The sequence below is a fragment of the Palaemon carinicauda genome, chromosome 8 (assembly GCF_036898095.1).
Source record: "Palaemon carinicauda isolate YSFRI2023 chromosome 8, ASM3689809v2, whole genome shotgun sequence".
NCBI lineage: Eukaryota > Metazoa > Arthropoda > Malacostraca > Decapoda > Palaemonidae > Palaemon > Palaemon carinicauda.
The window spans coordinates 136,222,971-136,243,438 of NC_090732.1; the positions used below are offsets into that span (position 1 = coordinate 136,222,971).

At 39.1% G+C, this 20,468-nt stretch overlaps 1 protein-coding gene across 1 annotated transcript in view; it reads left to right on the forward strand.

The window, feature by feature from the left end:
- The window catches only part of LOC137645462 (phosphatidylinositol 4,5-bisphosphate 3-kinase catalytic subunit alpha isoform-like), a 99,400-nt gene extending 81,691 nt beyond the window's left edge, over positions 1-17,709 (forward strand). Inside the window, exons 14-16 of the mRNA XM_068378267.1 lie at positions 3,023-3,128; positions 11,238-11,389; positions 16,934-17,709. Coding sequence (XP_068234368.1) covers positions 3,023-3,128; positions 11,238-11,389; positions 16,934-17,033 — 358 coding nt within the window. The 3' untranslated portion in view covers positions 17,034-17,709. The remainder of the gene's footprint in view (positions 1-3,022; positions 3,129-11,237; positions 11,390-16,933) is intronic.
- Positions 17,710-20,468: the final 2,759 nt, after the last annotated feature.

A 20,468-nucleotide genomic window follows, 5' to 3' on the forward strand; every position in this document is an offset into this window, starting at 1 on the left:
ATTATCATATGCATTTTCTTCTCACTGCCAATATTTCCTCTCGCTGTCTTTGGACCCATTACTTATTAGGATAATTGCCTACAAATATACGTTAGAATCATGTAAATAACGCAACAACACGGGAGATGAGTACAGCAGTCGGAGATCCCGCTAAATGAACATGTGATGTGGGCTTGCACTCGGCCACCTAGCGCTAGCATTTGTAAACGTGCTTGTATCCCACTCCAAAAATTTGCTCGGCAGCCTGCTCGTATGTTGGGTCGCTCATATGTCAAGGTATTACTGTACTCTGCCAGCTGGCTTCCACTCTCTGGATGTAATTACCATTTCCCTTATGTAACCTGGCATAGAAATTTATACTTAATATGCCCCTATATCCCCTTTGTGTGGTGGGAATTGGGTATCTATGGTTGGTTTAAGTAATCCTACGACTTCGAAGAATTCTTACCTAGACTAGTCACATTTCTAGTATCACACAATCACATGGATTGTCGAGGCTGCTAAAGCATGCTATTGCATGAGGTTTTACCAAGGTGTCAGGGTTATGCTTCTTTATATGTGCATAGCACGGAGGAAAACCCCAGGGCAAAAACCAGCCAGTTGATTAGGACTTTGACTAACCTTAGGATAAGTCTTCCCAAATAAAGAGCGAAAGGGTTTGTATTAGTGTTGGAACAAATGACAAATTTAAAGTAATTTGTATTTTTCCTAATGATACAAACCTGGAGCTCTTTATACAAATTTGCCCTGCCATATATCCCCCTGCAAGTCCTGTCTGCAATCAAAAGTGATAAGACAACACAGGTGTGTGTGGAGAGGGGTACAAGGTACTCCCCCCTACCCCACCCTGCTAACTAGCAGTGGGACAGTTATACTTTGCTATAACTCTTATAGCTAGTCTTCCAGCTTTGCTGAAAGTATATTCCCTATTGAAGAGCTCAAGGTTTGTGTTGGTACGAAAAATACAAATTTAAATTTGTAATTTTAGCCTCAGGAAGTCAGGAATGAGATAGGTGTTTCTCATCACTCTGCTTACTGTCAAGCACATCAGCAAAAAAGGTTGTCTTTTCCTTTGAACAGTGAGTGATAGAACCATCTCTTCCCTCCTCAATAGTTATTCAGGTATCATATGATAAATGGGCTGTAATATTTTCATGATACAAATTCATTTCTCATCCAGGTAATGCATTTGCTAGTGAACTTTCTCTTCTCTATCTTGTGGTTTATTACTCTCTCATTCTCCCCTCAATATGTATTTGAGTATCATGTGATAAACGGGTTGTAATAATTTCATGATACAAATTCTTTTCATTCATATCCAAAGTCTAATTATAACTAAATCACATATATTATACAGACTCCAACAGGGTTCCTGTAAAGGATTTGTTACAAAATGATTGGTGAAAGTAAAAAGTTAAAGTTGAAAATATTAGACTGCCTGTTAGGAAGAAATCAGAGGATTCATATGAAAAATAAGTGGCTAAAAGCAATGCAATCCTCATTTAAGGTATGTATTTTAAAAAACCTTTAGTACATCTTACGGACAGTGCTTTGCGAGCCACGTTCAAAGTGGTACCCATACAGGAGAATTTGTGTAACATCTGCAAGACTAATTTATTGTCCCTAATGTTACAAGCTAATCTACAGCCATAGTGAAAAAAGCAGTGCCTCAACACCATGAGTGGCCCCAATTGAGAACAGAGTTCCTCAAGATCAAGTGCTCCAATTGAGAAAGCACCCAAATTAGGATAAATATTATACTGCACTATTAAAAAAAAAAGAAAGTTAAAGATATAAGATGAATAAAAAAGTAAAAGGAATAATGTACAAAATTCAATTTTGTTTGTTGATGGAGCTGTAAGAGAGGGGAATTCTCAAGTACTTGGTCAAGGTTTGAAACTGATAGATGAGAATGATCATGAAGAGGAGGTGAATCAGTTATTGTTTGCAGATGATACTATATTGGTTGCAGACTCAGAGGAGAAGCTGTGTCAATTAATGATGGAATTTGGAAGGTTGTGTGAGAGAATCAAGTTTGAGAGTTGATGTGGGTAAAAGTAAGGTTATGAGATGCATGAGAAGGGAGGGTGGTGCCAGATTGAATGTCATGTTGAATGGAGAGTTACTTGAAGCGGATCAGTTTAAGTAATTGGGTTCTGTTGCTGCAAATGGAGTGGAAGCAGATAGTGGTCAGAAAGTGAATGAAGGATGTAAATTGTTGGTGGCAGTGAAGGGAGTGGTGAAGGATTGAGGGTTAGGGATGAATGTAAATAGAGTTCTGTATCAGAAAGTGATTGTACCAGTGTGATGTATGGATCGTAGCTATGGTGAATGAAAGTAATGGAGAGACAGAAATTAAATATGTTCGAGATAAAATGTCTGAGGAGTATAGCTGGTGTATCTTGGTTGGATAGGATTAGGAATGAAGCAGTGAGGGTGAGAATGGGTGTGAGAAATGAATATGTGGATTTGAATGGGTTGAGTTGGTTTGGCCTTGTAGAGAAGATGGAAAATTGTCATCTGCTGAAGGTGCAAGCAGTGCAAGAGGAAGGCCAAGGTTTGGGTGGATGGATGGAGTGAAGAAAGCCCTAGGTGACAGGAGGGTAGATGTTAGAGATGTAAAAAGAGCATGCTAGAAATGGGAATTAATGGCGAGTGATTGTGACGCAGTTCCGGTAGGCGCTGCTGCTACCTCGGGTCACCTTCATGACTGCTGAGGTAGGAGCAGTAGCAGTAAGGGAATCGGCATACGAAGCTTCATTTATGGTGGAGGAGGGTGAGCTGTGGTACCTTAGGAGTAGCAACCAAACTCGGCTGAGTCCCTCGTCAGGCAAAAAAGAAAAAATGAGAAGATATTGGCATGGTAGATAGATAGATATTCATATTAAATGACTCGATGAAAATTAATTTTCATTGTGAACTTCTCATTATTACTTACATAATTATGCTTAACTTAAAGTACAGTATCAATTTCTTTGTAGTGAACATTTTAAGCATTTTATCAATTTTATCAATTTTTTAGGTTCCAAGAATTGTGTGGCAAAGCATACTTGGCATTACGGAAACATTATCGACTGATTGTGAATCTTTTCACATTACTGCTGTCTACGGGGATGCCAGAGTTGCAAGTAAGACTTTTTGCATGTAGTTTTTTTTGGGTACCTTTTTAAATTGGGCGACTTCCTTTTCCTCATGTTGCATTACTTATAAACTTATGTCATACTTTGTCACTTAGTCACAAATTTTGAGCCTAAATTTGTATCCTATAAAGAAGTTTTATGGTTTCTCCTCATTCTTTAGTTAAAATTATAAATATAATTAAGATAGTGAAAAATTTCAAATCTGAACAATATTTAGTAATGATGATATGGGATTGTTTAGAGAGATTTTAAGGTGTGTATGTAGGGTTTTAAATAGTTAATTTGTGTCAAGTCCCAAGTCTTGGAACTAATTAAAAACTTAATGTAAGATATGGCAGTACTGTATTATATTTTAGAGTGCAGTATGTACAATCTAACATTGAGAAATTGAAGTTAGTGGTCTGATTAATGCTGTCAAGTGCAGAAGACAGTGAAGACTCATTGCATGGCTAACCCTATGAAAGAAAGTTCTATATAAAAATTTTGATGATGAAATTGAATAAAAAACAAAGTGATTTATACCCAAATTACTCCTAATGAGTTAATGTGGATGAAAAGCAACACAATAGCCTACTCAAATAGATGTTTTCCTGATAGTATTACTGTAAATACAGTCATAATTATTCAGCAACTCCTTGTAGCATTCAGTGTTTCAGACTACTTAATGTTTGAATCAATATATCATATTGCTGTAAATACAGTAATGATTATTCGGCAACTCATCATTGCTTTCAGTTTGTGAGACATCATGTTTACAGTAATCTTTTTAGTCCTTAAATTGTAGGTTTTCATCAACAAAAGATCAGATGTCATTTTTATATGCAATATTTTGATGACTTTCTAACATTAAAATGATCTATGGGTCAGACTTGTGCATGGGAACCTCTAGCGTTTGCCGCTCCCCTTTGGAGGCTAGAGAAGACCCGTTGATATATTACCGCTAGAGAGTTATAGGGTCCTTTGACTAGCCAGACAGTACTACATTGGATCCTTTTCTCTGGTTACGGTTCACTTTCCCTTTGCCTATACATGCACTAAATAGTCTATATTCTTTACAGATTCTCCTCGTCCACATACACTTGACAACACTGATTACCAAACAATTCTTCTTCACCCAATGGGTTAACTGCAGCACTGTAATTGTTCAGTGACTATTTTCCTCTTGGTAAGGGTAGAAGAGAGACTTTAGCTATGATAAGCAGCTCTTCTAGGAGAAGGACACTCCAAAATCAAACCATTGTTCCCTAGTCTTCGGTAGTGCCATAGCTTCTGTACCATGGTCTTCCACTATATCTTGGGTTAGAGTTCTCTTGCTTGAGGGTACACTCGGGCACACTATCTAATTTCTCTTCCTCATGTTTTGTTAAAGTTTTTATAGTTTATATTTATTTTAATGTTACTGTTCTTAAATATTTTATTTTTCTGTTTCCTATCCTCACTGGTCTATTTTCCCTGTTGGGGTCCATGGGCTTATAGCATCCTGCTTTTCCAACTAGGGTTGTAGCTTAGCAAATAATAATAATAATAATGTGACCATGTGGGCTGTTGGAAACGAATTTGACTTTAGGATAGCTTGGGCTTCCTTAGGTCTTTTAAGTAGGCCCTTATGATCTTTTTGATCAAGTTGATAGCTAAATCTACATCCCCTCCCCCAAGTATCCCCTGCAAAATTATCAAAGTTTTGAGTGTCCCTAGTGATGATTCCCTTTAATAAGAAGGGAAAGTCTGGTAAAGTAGCCCCCAGCCAGGCAGGCAAGATGCTGGAGTTGGAAGCCATGAGCCCACCTGAAAGTAAAGCTTTGACTGGCCAAAAATATGGGGCAGAGAGCCTTGCTCCCTGTGCCTCGGAGCACAGATCGTGGTTGACATTGCCCCAATCTGCAGGAGGAGAAGTATCTGGTACTTCTGGTTCTGCGGGGTCCCAGGCCAGGAGTTCTCTCATTACCATCGCTTGCATCAGCCCAAAATTACATGCCTATCTCTGTCCTTGAGACAGAACAGTCATTTGTTCCATCACTAATACAAACCAGGGAAGTTGAAAGACAAACCATTAGATTTTTAGCGAGGGTTAACCACCCACTCGCTAGTTAGTGGGGTTGGGGTGGTAGTAGCTACCCCGCTCACTCACACACCTGGGTTGAGAACCTACTTTGCTTTTGGCCACTGTGTAGCAATCTTCCTGCTTGCTGGACGGCTCGCCGACAGTGGCAGCAAACGGTGGTCGCCTTGCCCATTCGCGAGAGAATCTCCTTTTCCTGGTATGTCTCCCCTCCGGGGTATTCCTCAGATGGGAATTGGGTTCACTCGCCTTTGCCCTTCAAAGCAGGCCTTGTCATCAGCAGTCTTGTCTCGTTAAAAGACTCGTCTCTCCTACTGACGTAGATCCTGAGAGGTCCTACGGGAATTGTATTCATCCACCACCCGTCCTTAATCATTGGGAACAGGCCATCAGACTCGTCTTGCCCAGCAGACTCGTCACACCCAGTTGACTCATCTGCAACTTCTGATGGAGATCCCGATAGGACCTCCTTGGCAACTTTAACAGCCACATGTGAACATCTTTCACAAGGCAATATCTTTGCTGCAACTTCATGCCTGAAGACTATCCAGCTCCTCCTCTCTCAAAGTCTCTCCTCCGCAACAGGTTGGAAAGAGGATGCCTGGATACCTGCATAGATCTTCTACAGGCTTAGTGTACTCTGTTCATATTATGGAAGGGGTATCCCTCCCTCAATGCCACTATCCTAGCATTAGGGGAGTTCCTCGGTTACCTTCAGGAGGAAAGCTTCTCTCGGTCTCGGCAATGAAAGGCCACCGTTGGTCCTTGAGCCTTGCCTTCAGACCGAAAGGAATTAACCATTCCTCCATGTCGGCATCGCCCCTCCTCATACAGAGTTTCAAGCCTACAGACCTTTAATCAAAAAGGAGACCTTAATTCAGGACTCCAGGAGCAGATGTTCACCTGACCTCTATGACAGGTCTCCCACTCATGTTGGCTTCAGCCAAGAGAGTCGGCGAACCCCATTTCTGGCAGCTCGGATCCCAAAATCCGAACCCTTCAGTCTGGGAGTCCTTCACAGCATGACCAATGATCCAGATCATCGGTTACTAGGCCAAAGAGAAACTGGAGGTCCTACCTCAAAGAAACTACAAGAACTCTCCCCCGAGTGTCAGCACTCTTCGTCAGCATGGGGAAAGTCAAGAGAAAGATCACCAAGAACATGTTCTCGAAACTGATTTGCAAGGTCATAGACCAGGTATTGAATCCTTCTACTTCTCCGCATAGAATAGACTAGGACCTCATAACAAAAGGGGCAGGAATACGGCCTATCATTTATAAGACTACTATGTGACGCAGGCGTTGTTAGCTAGCGTGTAGAAATGTCAAATGACCTTCACTGCCCCACTCCCTGCAAGACGTGACCCACAGAAACATGGAGACATTCTCCATGGATACTGTGGTGGCTACACAATAAATGGTGTTAAAACCTCAGGCTCCTTAATGGACCAGTAGCAGATGAGGGAGGGTAGAGTTTAACCATGGTTAAGTCTTGGATGAATGACTGAGAATGACTGACTCTTTCTTTCTTTCATCTTCCACCCTGTGGAGTAACTGAACCTTCGGTACTCTGCAAAGCTAACCTCCACTGTCTGCAGGTAAAACCATTTCCTTTCTATAACCTGGTATAGATAGATATACTTGTTACGTCCCCATACCCCTGGCGAGGTGGGAATGGGTAACGTCCATGGAACCCTCGGAAGAGTCCGATGGCTTGCAGAACTCTTACCTGGACCAGTCACAGTGCTAGTATCACAGAGCACACAGCTTGTGTAGGCCACAAACTATGCATAGCACGGTTTTAGCCAGGTGTAGGATTTCCACTATGTGCAAAACACAAAGGGGAAAACCCTGGTCAAAGCCAAAAAGTCACTTGGCACGGCCTTCCACCCTCCTAAGGGTAAGTCATCCCCCTACAAATAATGTTGGTTTGTATTAGTGAAGTAAACAAACAATTTGGAAGTAATTTGTATTTTTCGTAACAATACAAACCTGTAGCTATTTATACAAACTGGCCCACCAGCACCAGTCCCCCTTAAAGTCATACCACCATGCAAACTGGGTTCTTAACCCAGGTGTGTGAGTGAGCGGGATAGCTACTACCCCCCATCATCCCCCCCCCAACTACCGGGTGGGTGGTTAACCCTCACTGAAAATCTAATGACTCGTCTTTCAGCTTTGCCGAAAGTAATATCTCCTATAAATAGCAACAGGTTTGTATCTTTAGGAAAAATACAAATCACTACCAAATTTGTCATATTCGTTGTGATGCTGCCTTAAACGAGGGTGCTCGGGGGCAGGCTGTCTCTAGGACTGCAGTCTGAAGCTTTTTGAGGCAGACTATCCTGAGTCTGAGGGTTCTTTTGTGAAGGGCCTTGTGCTCATTTGTGAGTGCAATGGCCTGGTGGCACCACCTTTGGGAAGGACTAAAATCATTGATCTACAATTGGCTTTAATTCTATAAGAGCACGAAAGTGCCTTACATGCTCCTAAAGAATTAAAGCCCTCGGAGTTGCCTTGGTCAGATCTTGTGTACTTGACTCTGGACCAATTGGATGATCAGATCTACGGGTCTGAGAATACACTTCATTCTAGCAGATCAAGCAAGATGCTGCTACTCCGTTGTACTTTGGAATGTTGATGAGGTTGTCAACCCCTGAGGCTTTGGAGAAGTAAAAGAGCCTCGTGTTCGTTGGGTGTAAAGGCGGTCACCTTCCTTGCCCACCAGTCTGTAAACCTATGGGCTAATTGGCTTTTGAAAACCTGGAAACGGTTGTTTCTCACTTCTCAAAACAACTTACTTCAGAGGTGGCATTGGCGTTGAGGAATTCATTTGTGTGGGGTGCCATGTCTCTCTAGTCAGAGAGTTGTGTGCAGTTGGCAGTGGAATCAGGGGCTCCAACACTTCAAAGGAGACAGTAGCCAAGCCTTTAGGGTTGAGATCAAAGAAGGATCCTCCCCATGCTCCCACAACCTCTTCCCAAAAAAAGCTTGTGCGTGTACAGCATTTTTGAGCACACCAACCTGCTCCTATCATGAAGGGTGGCAAAGGGCGAGGAAATAGCTGATGCCGGGGTTCCCTCTCCCTCGCTACTGAGAATAGGGGCTTGCTTGTCTCGTCATTGGGCAATTCGGCAGAGACAGAGCCAAGTCTTGGGTGGCGAGCATCCTTCAGGATGGTTGCTTACTACCCTTCCTTGAACACTGTCCCTCGCTATCTCTAGTGCTCATTGAGTTTCCAATGGAGCATGCAACATCCATGGAAGCCTTGGCCTTGTGGACAGAGGTTGAAGGGATATTGGAGAAGAATGCATTCCAAGTTGTTCGAAGGGAATCACTAGGCTTCTACAATTGGCTCTTCGTGCTAGAAAAGACAACTGGGGGCCGAGACTGGTGATCAACCTCTCTCCTCTTCACAAGTTTGTTCGTCTCTACTATCAATAAACCAGAAGGATACCTACTTTTAAGTACCTGTCCATTAGTCATCTCAGAAATACCTCCGTTCTCTCCCTGCGGTACAGTGTATGGCTCCCCAGGTGTTCACCTTGGTAGCTGCTTGGCACGAGGGATACGTCTATACGTACAGTATCTTGACAACTGGTTGATCTTGGCCTCCTCAGAGGAAGGCAGTTGCTTCAGGATCTAGATCAAATTCTTGCATTTTGCCACAAAATTGGGATTGTAGTAAACTAAGAGAAATCGAATCTCTTAACTTTGCATGGTGATAGACATGGCAGCAGTGAGTTTTTCCTATTGATGATTGCATCAGCTGGCTCAGGGAGGTTGCACAACCTTTACTTTCCAATACAGAAGTTCCAGCTACCCTTGTCACAGTCTTCTCAGTAAAATTTCCTCGGAGAAGCTTGTTCCTCCTGGGCACCTCCGCCAGGGATCTTTTCAATTGTCCCCTGTTGCTTCCTATTCCAGTGGGGCAAGAAGTGATCTGGCCTGGTGGCTTGACGAGAAGAACCTCACCATGGGAGTCCCACTCAACTCTGTACCTCCGGACAAGCTACTGTTCTTGGATGCATCGAAGGAGGAGTGGGAAGCACACCTGGACGACCTGGTCTTGTTTGGGGGTGTTATTCTAAGAGGAAAAGAATCTACATATCAACAACCTCGAGAGGCAAGCAGCCTTCCTAGGGTTGCAACCATTCCAAGAATGTTTGAGGAGGCACTTGGTAGCGGTGATGAGCTTACAACATCACCGTAGTAACCTACCTCAAGAAGCAACGAGGCAGAGTCTTGCGCCTTCTTTGCAAGTTGACGAAAGAGATGCACATGTGGTTGGCATTTAATGCTGTGGAGTTATCAGTGAGGTACAGTCTAGCCAAGAGAAATGTACTAGCACACTCTACATCCTCTAGTAGCGAAAAATCATCTTGCCCTGAGAGAGACCCCAGGGATTGACCTGTTTGCCACACAGCTGAACAGTAAACTCCCCTTGTTCTGCTCTCCTGCTCCTGACCCATGGATATTATTTAAAGACACTTTGCAATACCCATGAGATCTCTTGGACGTATGCTCCGGTCCGCCATTCAACCTGATCCTTCTGGTAATCAACAGTGTTAGTTATACTAGGATTCAGGATAACCCCGGGTGGCGCCCACAAGGCCTCGTGCTAATTTGTCTCCCGATGTTATTGCTCTTCTCGTCGAGGTCCTGAGAGAACAGCCTCTGTGACTCTAACTTCTCTGTCTGCTGCACTGGAGAAGTACAGTTGGACTCTGGAATTCCTGGCACCTCGTTCTGAGGAAATGCACCCTGTCACACCTTTACTACACAGCAAGTAACCAAACAGATGGTATATGGAGAGATGGCAGAGTTGGTGGGCAGAGCTCTATATATATACACAGGAACACTCAGTGCAATAAGGGTGCGACAGGATGCTCTTCCTTAGAGCGAGGCGTGTCAGGAATATGTTTATTCAAATGTACCACCCATTCACAGTTGAAGACTATCCAGGTTTTTTGTGAGGCACTGGACAGATGTCTGGATATCTCTGGAGGTCCTCTACAGTGGTCTATCAGGTTAAGTGGGCCCTCTTTTGTGATTGGTGTTGAGAAGGGATATGTCTCCTGTTAGAGCAACTTTAACTTAGGTCGCAGATTTTCTCATGCACCTTATCCAGGTCAAGGGCCTCTCTGTTGTGGCTGTCATAGGCTACCACTCAGCCTTGAGTATGGTCTTTCATCTGTAGATTTTATACCTCTCTTCTTCCAGTTATCTATGATAGTGAGGAGCTTCATTAAGCACACTTGCCCACGCCAGGATATGAGACCCCAGGCCTCGGGTAGTGGGACGTCACTTTGGTCCTCAAGGCTCTTGCACCCAGTTAAAGCCTCTGAGGAGGTCATCAGACAGGGATCTGGCTCTAAAGACTGTCTGCTAGCTTTACCATTGGGAAAGTGAGGTGCACAGTCACTCTTATGTAGTCACCCACACTGAGGGGTGAAAGGAGTTTTCCATCAGTTTTGTGCTAAACTTTGTGGCCAAGACCCAGAACCTGGAAGCACAGGACCCCAGGTTTAAGTCCTTCTCCATCCCCTCCCTTTGAGAGGCGTCAGGTGGTGAATCTATGACTGAAAAGGGAGCGGGACTACCCGCCCCGCATCCTCGACAGTTGGAAAACCATTCATTATCTAACTTTATCAACCAATTCTAGCTCACACTGAAGTGATATTTCTAATTAAAGGATTCGGGATTGCATGACTAAGAAAAATACGAATTACTTTTAAAATTTATTTCATTGGTGGAGTTTACAATATCCTGTTTTTTTGCAAACTTGTTTCTTACTTAAAAGTTGTCAAATTTTTTTTTCTTTAATTTTTGATACCTCAAGTCCAGATTTAAATTAGTATGTGTAATTTTTTTTTATATAAATTCCTTTTTCTATACTTTTGATGGTCGTTAGACTAGCAGAAATAAATTTTATTTTGAGAGAAGCAAGAATTTGACTAGCAGAAACAAACTTTATTTTGAGAGAAGCAACAATGTGGTATAAATTTCTTACAAGCTTTTTTTTTTGTTATTTCTAGAGTGCAGATGATCTTGCATACTTGGGTAAAACCTTGGCAGTAAACTCAACTGAAGAACAAGCCCTCCAGTATTTTCAAGAACAGTTTTGTGATGCATATGGAGGTGCATGGACAACAAAACTTGACTGGTTTTTTCACTCTGTCAAGCATAGGTAATTACTTAAGAGAAATTTTTGCTTTATTTTTGTGACATCTCATGGGTTTGCTTCTCAAAAAGCATCCATAGTATCATACATGGTGGTTTGAGTACAACAATAAAGATGAATATTAAGTTCTCATCTATGTATTAAAGCTGGTTCTCTGATCGTCTGCCTCAAATGTTACCAAAAATAGCTTATAGATTTTTGTGACTTGCAAGTGGATAAAATGGTTTTGCATTTTGTTCAAGTTTTGTTTTCTTGCTCAATCCTGATACAAACACTTTATTGTAAAAAAAATGTCAATAATGAAATCCTTAAAGAACAAAACAAAATGCAAAATAAGTTCACTTGTAAATGAGTTTTATATATCACTTATGATTGTGAATCATTTTAGGTGTAAATATTTCCTGTACATTTATTTTCTTTTGGTGGAGAATAGAAATTTTAACAGTCAAATGTAGTGACTATAAAATTTTATTATATGTATATATAGCATATATTGACACAGCACATTTCTTAAGGCAAAGAATAGTTTTCTCTAGTTATAACCTATTTATTAAAGAAGGAAAAATTAAGTGTGTACAGTATTACTCTGCGGTAATAGGGGAGTGAAGATTGATCAACCAATTTGGAGAGTTACCGTTGCTCAGTACAGCATTGCATAGTGAAGTATAAATACTGTACTTCCTATTAGAGTAGTGCTTCCAAATATATAGTAATGCTTAACTATTCTGTGCCTTTAATTAGGAAATATATGAGAATTACCTTGTCATTGTATTTGAAATATTTCCATAGCTAGTGGAGAGTATTATATATCAGTTTTTTGCAAAGGAAACCTAGCAGAAAACTAGTTTTGTATACTGTCCTCGTATTATAATACTGAAAGCATGTGTTTGTTTAGTCTACTTGTCAGTCAAGAATAATCAGTAAAATATTGAATTATTTTTATTATTCTTGACTTACACCCACCCTATGGAAAATATTCAGAAGAATTCATTCATGGCACATTCTCTTCATTTCTCAGAGCTTATCTTGGTTGTGGCCTTACTTTGCTAACATACGGGGAACTAGATGCTTAGTATTTTCCATCCTATTTATGTAAAAGTATTTTCAACTTTAGTACAAATTTGGAATATGTATATAATTAAAGATTAATGTTCGATGTTAGTTTTGTCGTTTTTGCAATGTTTGTACTATACTTGTAATAGTTCTCATGAACAGGAGGATCATCAATTTTCATCTGTAGGTGATAAGAGGTGTCCAGTAATTATATATATACTGAAAACTGTCACAGTGGATATCTTATCTCTTGGTAAAATGTGCAACTTTAATGTTTCATCACAGCAATTGTTACATTTGAATACAGGAAAAAATTGGGTAATATACACAAACGTGTCAAAATATATCTCGAAAGTAAAATTGACTGTGGTTAATCCCATTACCTAAGATGGTCATTTGTTTTCACATTGAAATAATTTAATCTTGGCTATTGTTCAATTATTAAAATTTCATTAATTATAGATATCCTGTAGAAGTACTTGAAACCATCGTTCTGAAATTCCTCTGTCCATCAGATACAATACTCTTTCCATTAGTTGCATGAAGCCTGATACAAATGTTGAACTATGTGAACTATGCTGGCCCCTTCTCATTTAAACGTTAAATGGAAAATAATTGCAAATAGAGTATACCATTCTACAACTGACACACCAATAAAGAGAATTATAAAGTATAACATAGCAGGATTTGTGAAGTTAATCATAACAATTTAAAGTTTAAATATGTGCAGTTATTAATAGTGAGTACACCTCATAGGCCTTTTTTTGTCATTGAGAATATTATACAGGGTATATTCAAGATATTTTGTGTACATGTTTAAATTTTACTTTGGTAAAAGTATTACTTACAAATCCCTTTAAAAACGTGGTCAACCCTTCAGATACTGTACTTACACAGCTGTAATTCTGTAGATAAAATAATAATTATATCGATTTTATAATGAAATTGGAAAAAAATAATAAATTTAGTTTAGCATCTTCATTTTATATAAGAAAAAGAGGACAAAACTTTTAGATCAGCCTTGTCAGTGATGAGACATTTAGCTTGTGCTTGTTACATTACTAATGTGGGTGTCGCAGACAAAACACTATTAAATAACTCTGCCTACCCTCTCCCTCCACCTTGAACCCCTCGTTCTCCCTTCCCTCACCTACTCTCCACCTAAAACCCCCTTATTCTCCCTTCCCTCACCTGCTCTCCACCTCAAACCCCCTTGTTCTCCCTTCCCTCACCTGCTCTCCACCTCAAACCCCCTTGTTCTCCCTTCCCTCACCTGCCCTCCACCTCGAACCCCCTCGGTCTCCCTTCCTTCACCTGCCTCTCCCTCCCTCTTTCTCTCTGAGAGTTGTTTCAGTTTAAACTTATAACATGGAGTTATATAATTTTCTTAACATTGGAAATTTACATCAGCGCCAATATGTTATAGGGTATCACATTTTCCATACAGTTTGTTTTAGACCTTATTAGTTTTCTCTCTCATATATATATGTATAATGTGTATGTGTGTATACAGACAGACAGATATATATGAATGGCTCAATTTTTATTTGACACACATTGAGTAACTATAACCAGTTACTTATTTCAACCCATCCAAAGGCAATTGGGGGCTTTCTCTGTTAAAAAAGTGGAAAAGTTGCATGACAAACAGATTTTTCCAACCATGGCGACATATGTTCCAAGGTGGCCATCTTCACCTCTTTAATACAAGTATATAGCTGATGCCTCAAGTCCAAATGATGATTGTGGAGAAGGTAACCAAACACAAGTACTACACCATAAATTCAGATATCTCTCACTCTAATAACTATTTACTGTATTAAGATGAGAGAAAGAAGGGAGGGGGAGGGCAGGTGAAGGAAGAAAGAAGAGGAAAAGAAGAAGGGGGTGATTTCGAGGTAGAGGGAAGGCAGAGCTTTTCATACTGTTGTGTCCGTAAACATTTTTAGGAAATTTAGATATTGTCTCTTGGTACAGGGAAAGTGTGTTCTTATTCTTAACACTTAATGATTCATGAAACTCATAAAATAACACACTGGGTGTTATACACTTTAGCAATATCTCGTACTGATACGAATGTTCATTACAGAGTTATTTCCCAAAAACGTGCTTGCACAGTATGTGAAACCCACAGTAGCTATTGAGTTGCACAAATTCCAAGTAAAGGAAATATAATTATTTTTATTTTTTGGACATGTTTAATAGTGAAAAAGACAATTGCAAGTCAAATTTAGCAAGAAAAAAATATTTTGAAGGAATTATACAATACTATAAGTCTTATTAAAAAATGTGCACCGTACAGTACTTTACCATTGCAATGTACTGTATAAGATTTATTGTCATATTGAAGTTGAGAAAAAGGTAATGAAGATTATTATGATTATCTTATTTGATCATGACTGGTAAACAATATTTGAAGTTAGACATACAATATAGTATCAGGGATTAAAGATGTCCCTGTATGTATAAGGTATCTTTGCTATTTGTGTATTATTTTATCTGCATTTGTTTCTAAAATGAAAAAAACTTGCATGAACACAGCTTCAATATTTATCTATCAATAATCCCAAGAAAAAAAATGTATTAGTTATTTCTATGAAACTTCGTTGAAGTTCATTTGCTATCTACCCTCTGTATGAATAATAAAACTTTGTAAAGATGGATGTACAGTAATAACCCCTTCATCATTAATTGATTCCAAGACTAAATGTAAAGGTGGTTTTTGACATAGATCGGATTTTCAACTTATAAAGTGACATACACACTAAACCCAAAAAAAGTACTTATAACCTGCTATCATTTCATAAAAACCAGATGTATCTACATTAATAAGTTTCCATCTGAAGAACAGTACTGCAGAGTAAACTACAGTACTTAATTATTATTTTATGACATGCCCCACTATTTTTTAGACAGTAGTTTAGTACCATAGTCCCTCCAAGAGGGGCAATGTGGTATTCAACTAAGAATTGAAATAATTTTGAAAATAAAATTGTTAATTTCAATACTTACTTGTTCTGTTCTGTTCTGTAAAGATTGCCACGCATTTAGCGGCACAGGTTCTCGCGTTGGTGGCCCATCAATTATTGCACAATTTCATTTAAAGTTACTGTACCTCCCACAGTGGATGGTGAATAAGGAACCAAAATAGTAGATGGGTAACCAGTTTTTCACAATAAAAAACCATCCCCCACTGCATTCATTTGCAGGATATATAGTAGTACATGCATCTTTACAAAGCTATATTATGGTTTTTTAGCTTTTTCTTTAATGAGGCCGAACCTTGACTGTGAATTTCCAAATTAACTTTTATTCCTTTTTTTACATATATCCCAAAAGAAATAAAGTTTTGTGCAAAACTGTATAAAACGAAATTTAATACCTTTATATTTTTGGTCAGGGTATTGTGAAAATGTTGATGGCCTCATAATTGGAGATTAATGATAATCTGATTCATGCTTTATAATAGTGTCCTCATTAGTATTTTTGAGTCAGCAAACTGATGCACTCTATTTGTAGAAATCACAATATTTACACTAGTTTGTGGAAAAGTTCAATAGATACACTGATGTTATGAGCTTTATGGAAAAGTTCTTTAATAGAATATGGTCTTACACAATTAGTACTTTATAAGATGGATATGAGCATATGTAGTGTACCTTAAAATTGGTGCCTTTTATTAAAGTTGATTTAAAATGGTAATTTAGATTTTCTAAAGAGGTGATCTTTTGTAATATTAAAATAGGGGTCTTACAGTTTTATTGTTGTGCTCCCCAGGGTAAGCCAAACAAATTATTGGAATATCAGATGCTGTACATGTTTAGCTGGGGAAAGACATTCCATAGTGAGCTAGTATGCTTAATTCTTAATTCCCCCCAAAAATGCATTCTCATCATTGAATATTGTAATCAAGTGTGCAAAGTATGGAGTCATTCAAATTTTGTGGTGCTCATTTATTGTACAAGATTATTTTGCTTATAATAAACTAAACAGAACAGTATATTATCAACCAAGAATAGATTTATCAGTAGAAGTTGTCTTTTATAGCATCCCTCACCAGAGGTAGCCCCTTTTCTTATGGTGTCATTGACTACTACGTGGGCAGCCTCTGGTGTAGTAGCTCAATTGATACTGCAACCGATCATCATCATAAATGATTACTGTCATTATTTATTTTGAGGGGCTAGTCATGATATTAGTTCCCTCCATTCTCAGCTGTACTGTATTGTTCTTAGTCTTTCTTAACTCCCATGGGGCTTACGTCATATATAATCTTTTTTGCCATTTCCTTAGCTTTCTCATCACGTGGCCATATCCTATCAATCTTTGAGTTCTTAATTTTTTTTCAACTTCTGAACATAACGTCTCAATCGATTCATAATTATCAAAATCCTCTTTCAGTACCTATGTATCTGCTACATTGAGTATTATAGGGCTAATCATTGGCGTTAGTTCTCTTTTAGTAATTGTAATTTTTTTTTTTTTTTTTTTGACCAGTGGCCTGACCACCCAATGCATTTTTCAACCATGGCAACTCTCACTTACACCACTTTCAACTTCTGCTACAAATTCACTGTCCAGTGTCTCTTCAAGGTAGAAATGGTCTACTTCTTCTGAGCCCTACTCATCTATCTACAGGATTCTGATCTCTTTTTTTCCCCATTTGCTCTTTATAAATTATATTTCTGGTATCTAAACACTTTTTACTCCTCCTTGATTTTGTATTCTATAGCATTGTCTGTTATGATTGGAGTATAGACTTCACTTGAGCCATTTCTACAATACCCATGTGACCACTTTTATGATTGCACAGTTTCCCTTTACTTCTGTCCTGTCACCATTGGCTTTGTTGCTACTTAATTTCATTTTCAGTTCTTCAAGATCATGTATGCAGTAGCTTACCACTGATCCTTAATGGAATAAAAAATACCAATTAATTGATTACCTGTCTGTAATGTGTGAATGATTTTTCAATATCTTCAATTATTTTAGTACAATATATTCTATGAAAGGTAAAATTTCTGTAAATTTCCACATAAGTGCTTGTTTGTTTAAATTTAAACTCTTAATATGCATGAGGTATGCCTTCTTTATTGCAGTTCTTTTTCTATAATTTCTAGTATGAATATGATGCAATTCCTATTGTAGGTGTCACATTCTATGATTTCTTCATTATAAAAGTAGCTTCTGGTTTTCCTCTACTGTACTACTATATTATTAGAATTAAATACAATTTCTTTTCATTTTTCTTCTATAATTTCCTAATTTAAACAGTTTGTTTTTAATTTAAAACTATGTTATTGGTTATTCTATACAAAATATTATCACGTTTTACCATTTTTCTTGGCATTCCAGATGCTAATTCTCCAATATGTAATGTTTCAAAGTGTCATCCAATATAATTATACTGCAGTGCATCCTTTTTACTTTTGGATACTACTTCTGTAAGACTCATTTCTGATTCCTCAGGTCTTCTTTTTCTTTATCAGGTTTCCTTGTACTCTAGGAAGCTTATGAATGACAGGATCTGTTGCTCTATTGATTACTGCCAAAGGCCTCATTTAACCTCTATTTTACAAATATCATTCAGTTAATATTCTTTATCATTCTTTAGTTTTTAAGTACACTATAGTTTCACCATTTCATAATTTCAAACAAAATCTTTCATTTCTTTTTTTATACTCTACTTGTCACTTTAATATTTCCATCTTTTCTAAGCCCGTTTGCTATCCAGAATACTTTTTCTTTCTGCTAAAGTGAGAATCTTAGTTTTTGCATGTACTACCTTCCTTTTAGACATTCTTCTTCTTTCTCCCATATATGTCTTTATCCTCTCTACCTGTCCTCTGACATAAGTTGAAGACTTGTTTCTTCAATTGCCCTTTTAACATCTTTACTTCATAACCATCTAAATCTTCCTCTTTTTAAGCTTGATAGAAACCTTTTTCTGATGCTATTTTTGACACTATTCAGATTTGGGTTATTTAGCTCCACACTGGGACCTGGGAGGCCATTCAGAGCCCACTTATTTTTTTTCCTTAGTGGCCCTTTTTTTCATTTTTCATTCTAGAAATTAGCCTCTCTATCTCTTCTTTGATTCCTTTTTTGGATAGGATATATAAGATATGTTGGTTATTCCCAGTTCACTTAGATATGTATCCATTGCTAATTATGGTTTGGCTAAGGTTCAAATGAATTTCATATTGGTGTCAATCACTGTTTTGAGAAACCAGCAGAATATTGTTATAAAGAAATCTAAACATTTCTGATTTATATGAATGAAATATGATTTTCTGGGTTCTTTCTTGAAGATTTTAACGTATAATAATCTGGAAGTCTATTACACTAATGATGATAGAGGCTGACTTTCTTATGGTTTTATGATGGTGTGAAGTGTAAATTTACCATAAGAATTTTCAACAAGCTCCCTGCCATTGATCACTACCAGCAAGCTAACTACAGTAAAGCTTGCTTGTATTTGAGAATTCAAAATATGAAAGCCAATTTTTACCTATTCATTAGTTCTTGGCAATTGCAAACACAAACATTGCCATTCTGATGTGTCTATACTTATGACTGCCATTTACATAGCCCTTGCTAGCTAACAGAAAGTTGCATAGGCTGTGCTTATGTCTTCACATTTCAAAAAATGAGTTTGGATGTATTCCACTTCCATAATTATCTTCAGACTGGAGCACCATTTCACCACCCAGTCTTAGTAGATTAAGCTTTTTTTTTTCCTTTTTTATTACCATCCCCTTGGTTTCCATCATCCAGGGTAAGATTTACTACTGAAAAGAACAAGACTTTAGACCAAGTTACCAAACTTCATGTAGAAGACCAAGTTACCAAATGAAAAACTTCATGTAGAGAAGCGTTTATTTTTCTTGATTGAATAGAAGGGGAAATTTCTCTTATCTATTCTTGAATATTGTACTGTTTGTCAGTAAAGTAAAATATGAGACTTGTATTTATGAAGAATTAAAATCTAAATTTTGTATGTACTGTATGCAATTTACAGTACTGGTTGGTACAGTATATCACAATTTTCAATATTAATCTTACCCGTTGATCATGTAGCTGCAGCTCTGCTGCCCGACAGAAAAAACCTACGGGCAGAATACGCCAGCGATCGCTATACAGTACAGGTGGGGGTGTACATCAACAGCGCCATCTGTCGAGTAGGTACTCAAGTACTTCTTGTCAACACAGAACCAATTTTCTCTCTGTCGTGCCACCGGCAAGACCTACTTGATACGCTGTTGTTTTCTGGAGTTGATTTTCACGTTATTTGGTGAAGTATTCTCTCTAGTTATTAGCTTTCGCTGTGCAGAAGTTATCCTCCCGTTAGCCTACAACCTGCCACGGTTGTGCGCCCAGCTGACACTGCGGCTGCCTGCTCCCACACTCCGGCTGTGAGAGCTCCACCACCTATGCGCAGTCGACCCTGCCAGACGCATGTTGACGTTAGCCGACGTGCGGCACCCTCCGTTGACGTGCGTGAGCTACCGCATCAGCAGGAAGGTGGAGTCAAGCTGCCGTGTTTTGACGCGGTGCGTCAGTCTCCGCAACCCACGGTGGTCCCCACCACGCACCACCACTCCGCTTTGGTTGTTGCCAGCTCTCAGACTGACCAACAGCGGCATGACGTTGGATCCAGTGCAGCTACGCATGCACCCGTGCTGCCGGATTCAGCCGTTCAGCTTTTATCTCCTCCTTTGCCGCTTCCTCCTCAGCATTCGGATGAAGGAATCTCTGATGACGACGAAGCTGCGCATTTGGACGACCAACACTCCGACATAGATGAACCCAAGACTACGCCTCCCTCCTTAGACTTTAGGAAAGTCCTTGCCCTGTTTAAGGATTTGTATCCGGACCAGTTTGTGTCTGCAGCTCCACGCTCACCTCCCTCTGAGTTCGCTTTAGGCATGCAGTCAGCAGCTCCTGCCTTTACGAAGCTCGTACTCGCTCGCTCGTCCAAGAGAGCTTTAAGGGTACTGGGAGAGTGGTTGCAGGCCAAGAAGCAACTTGG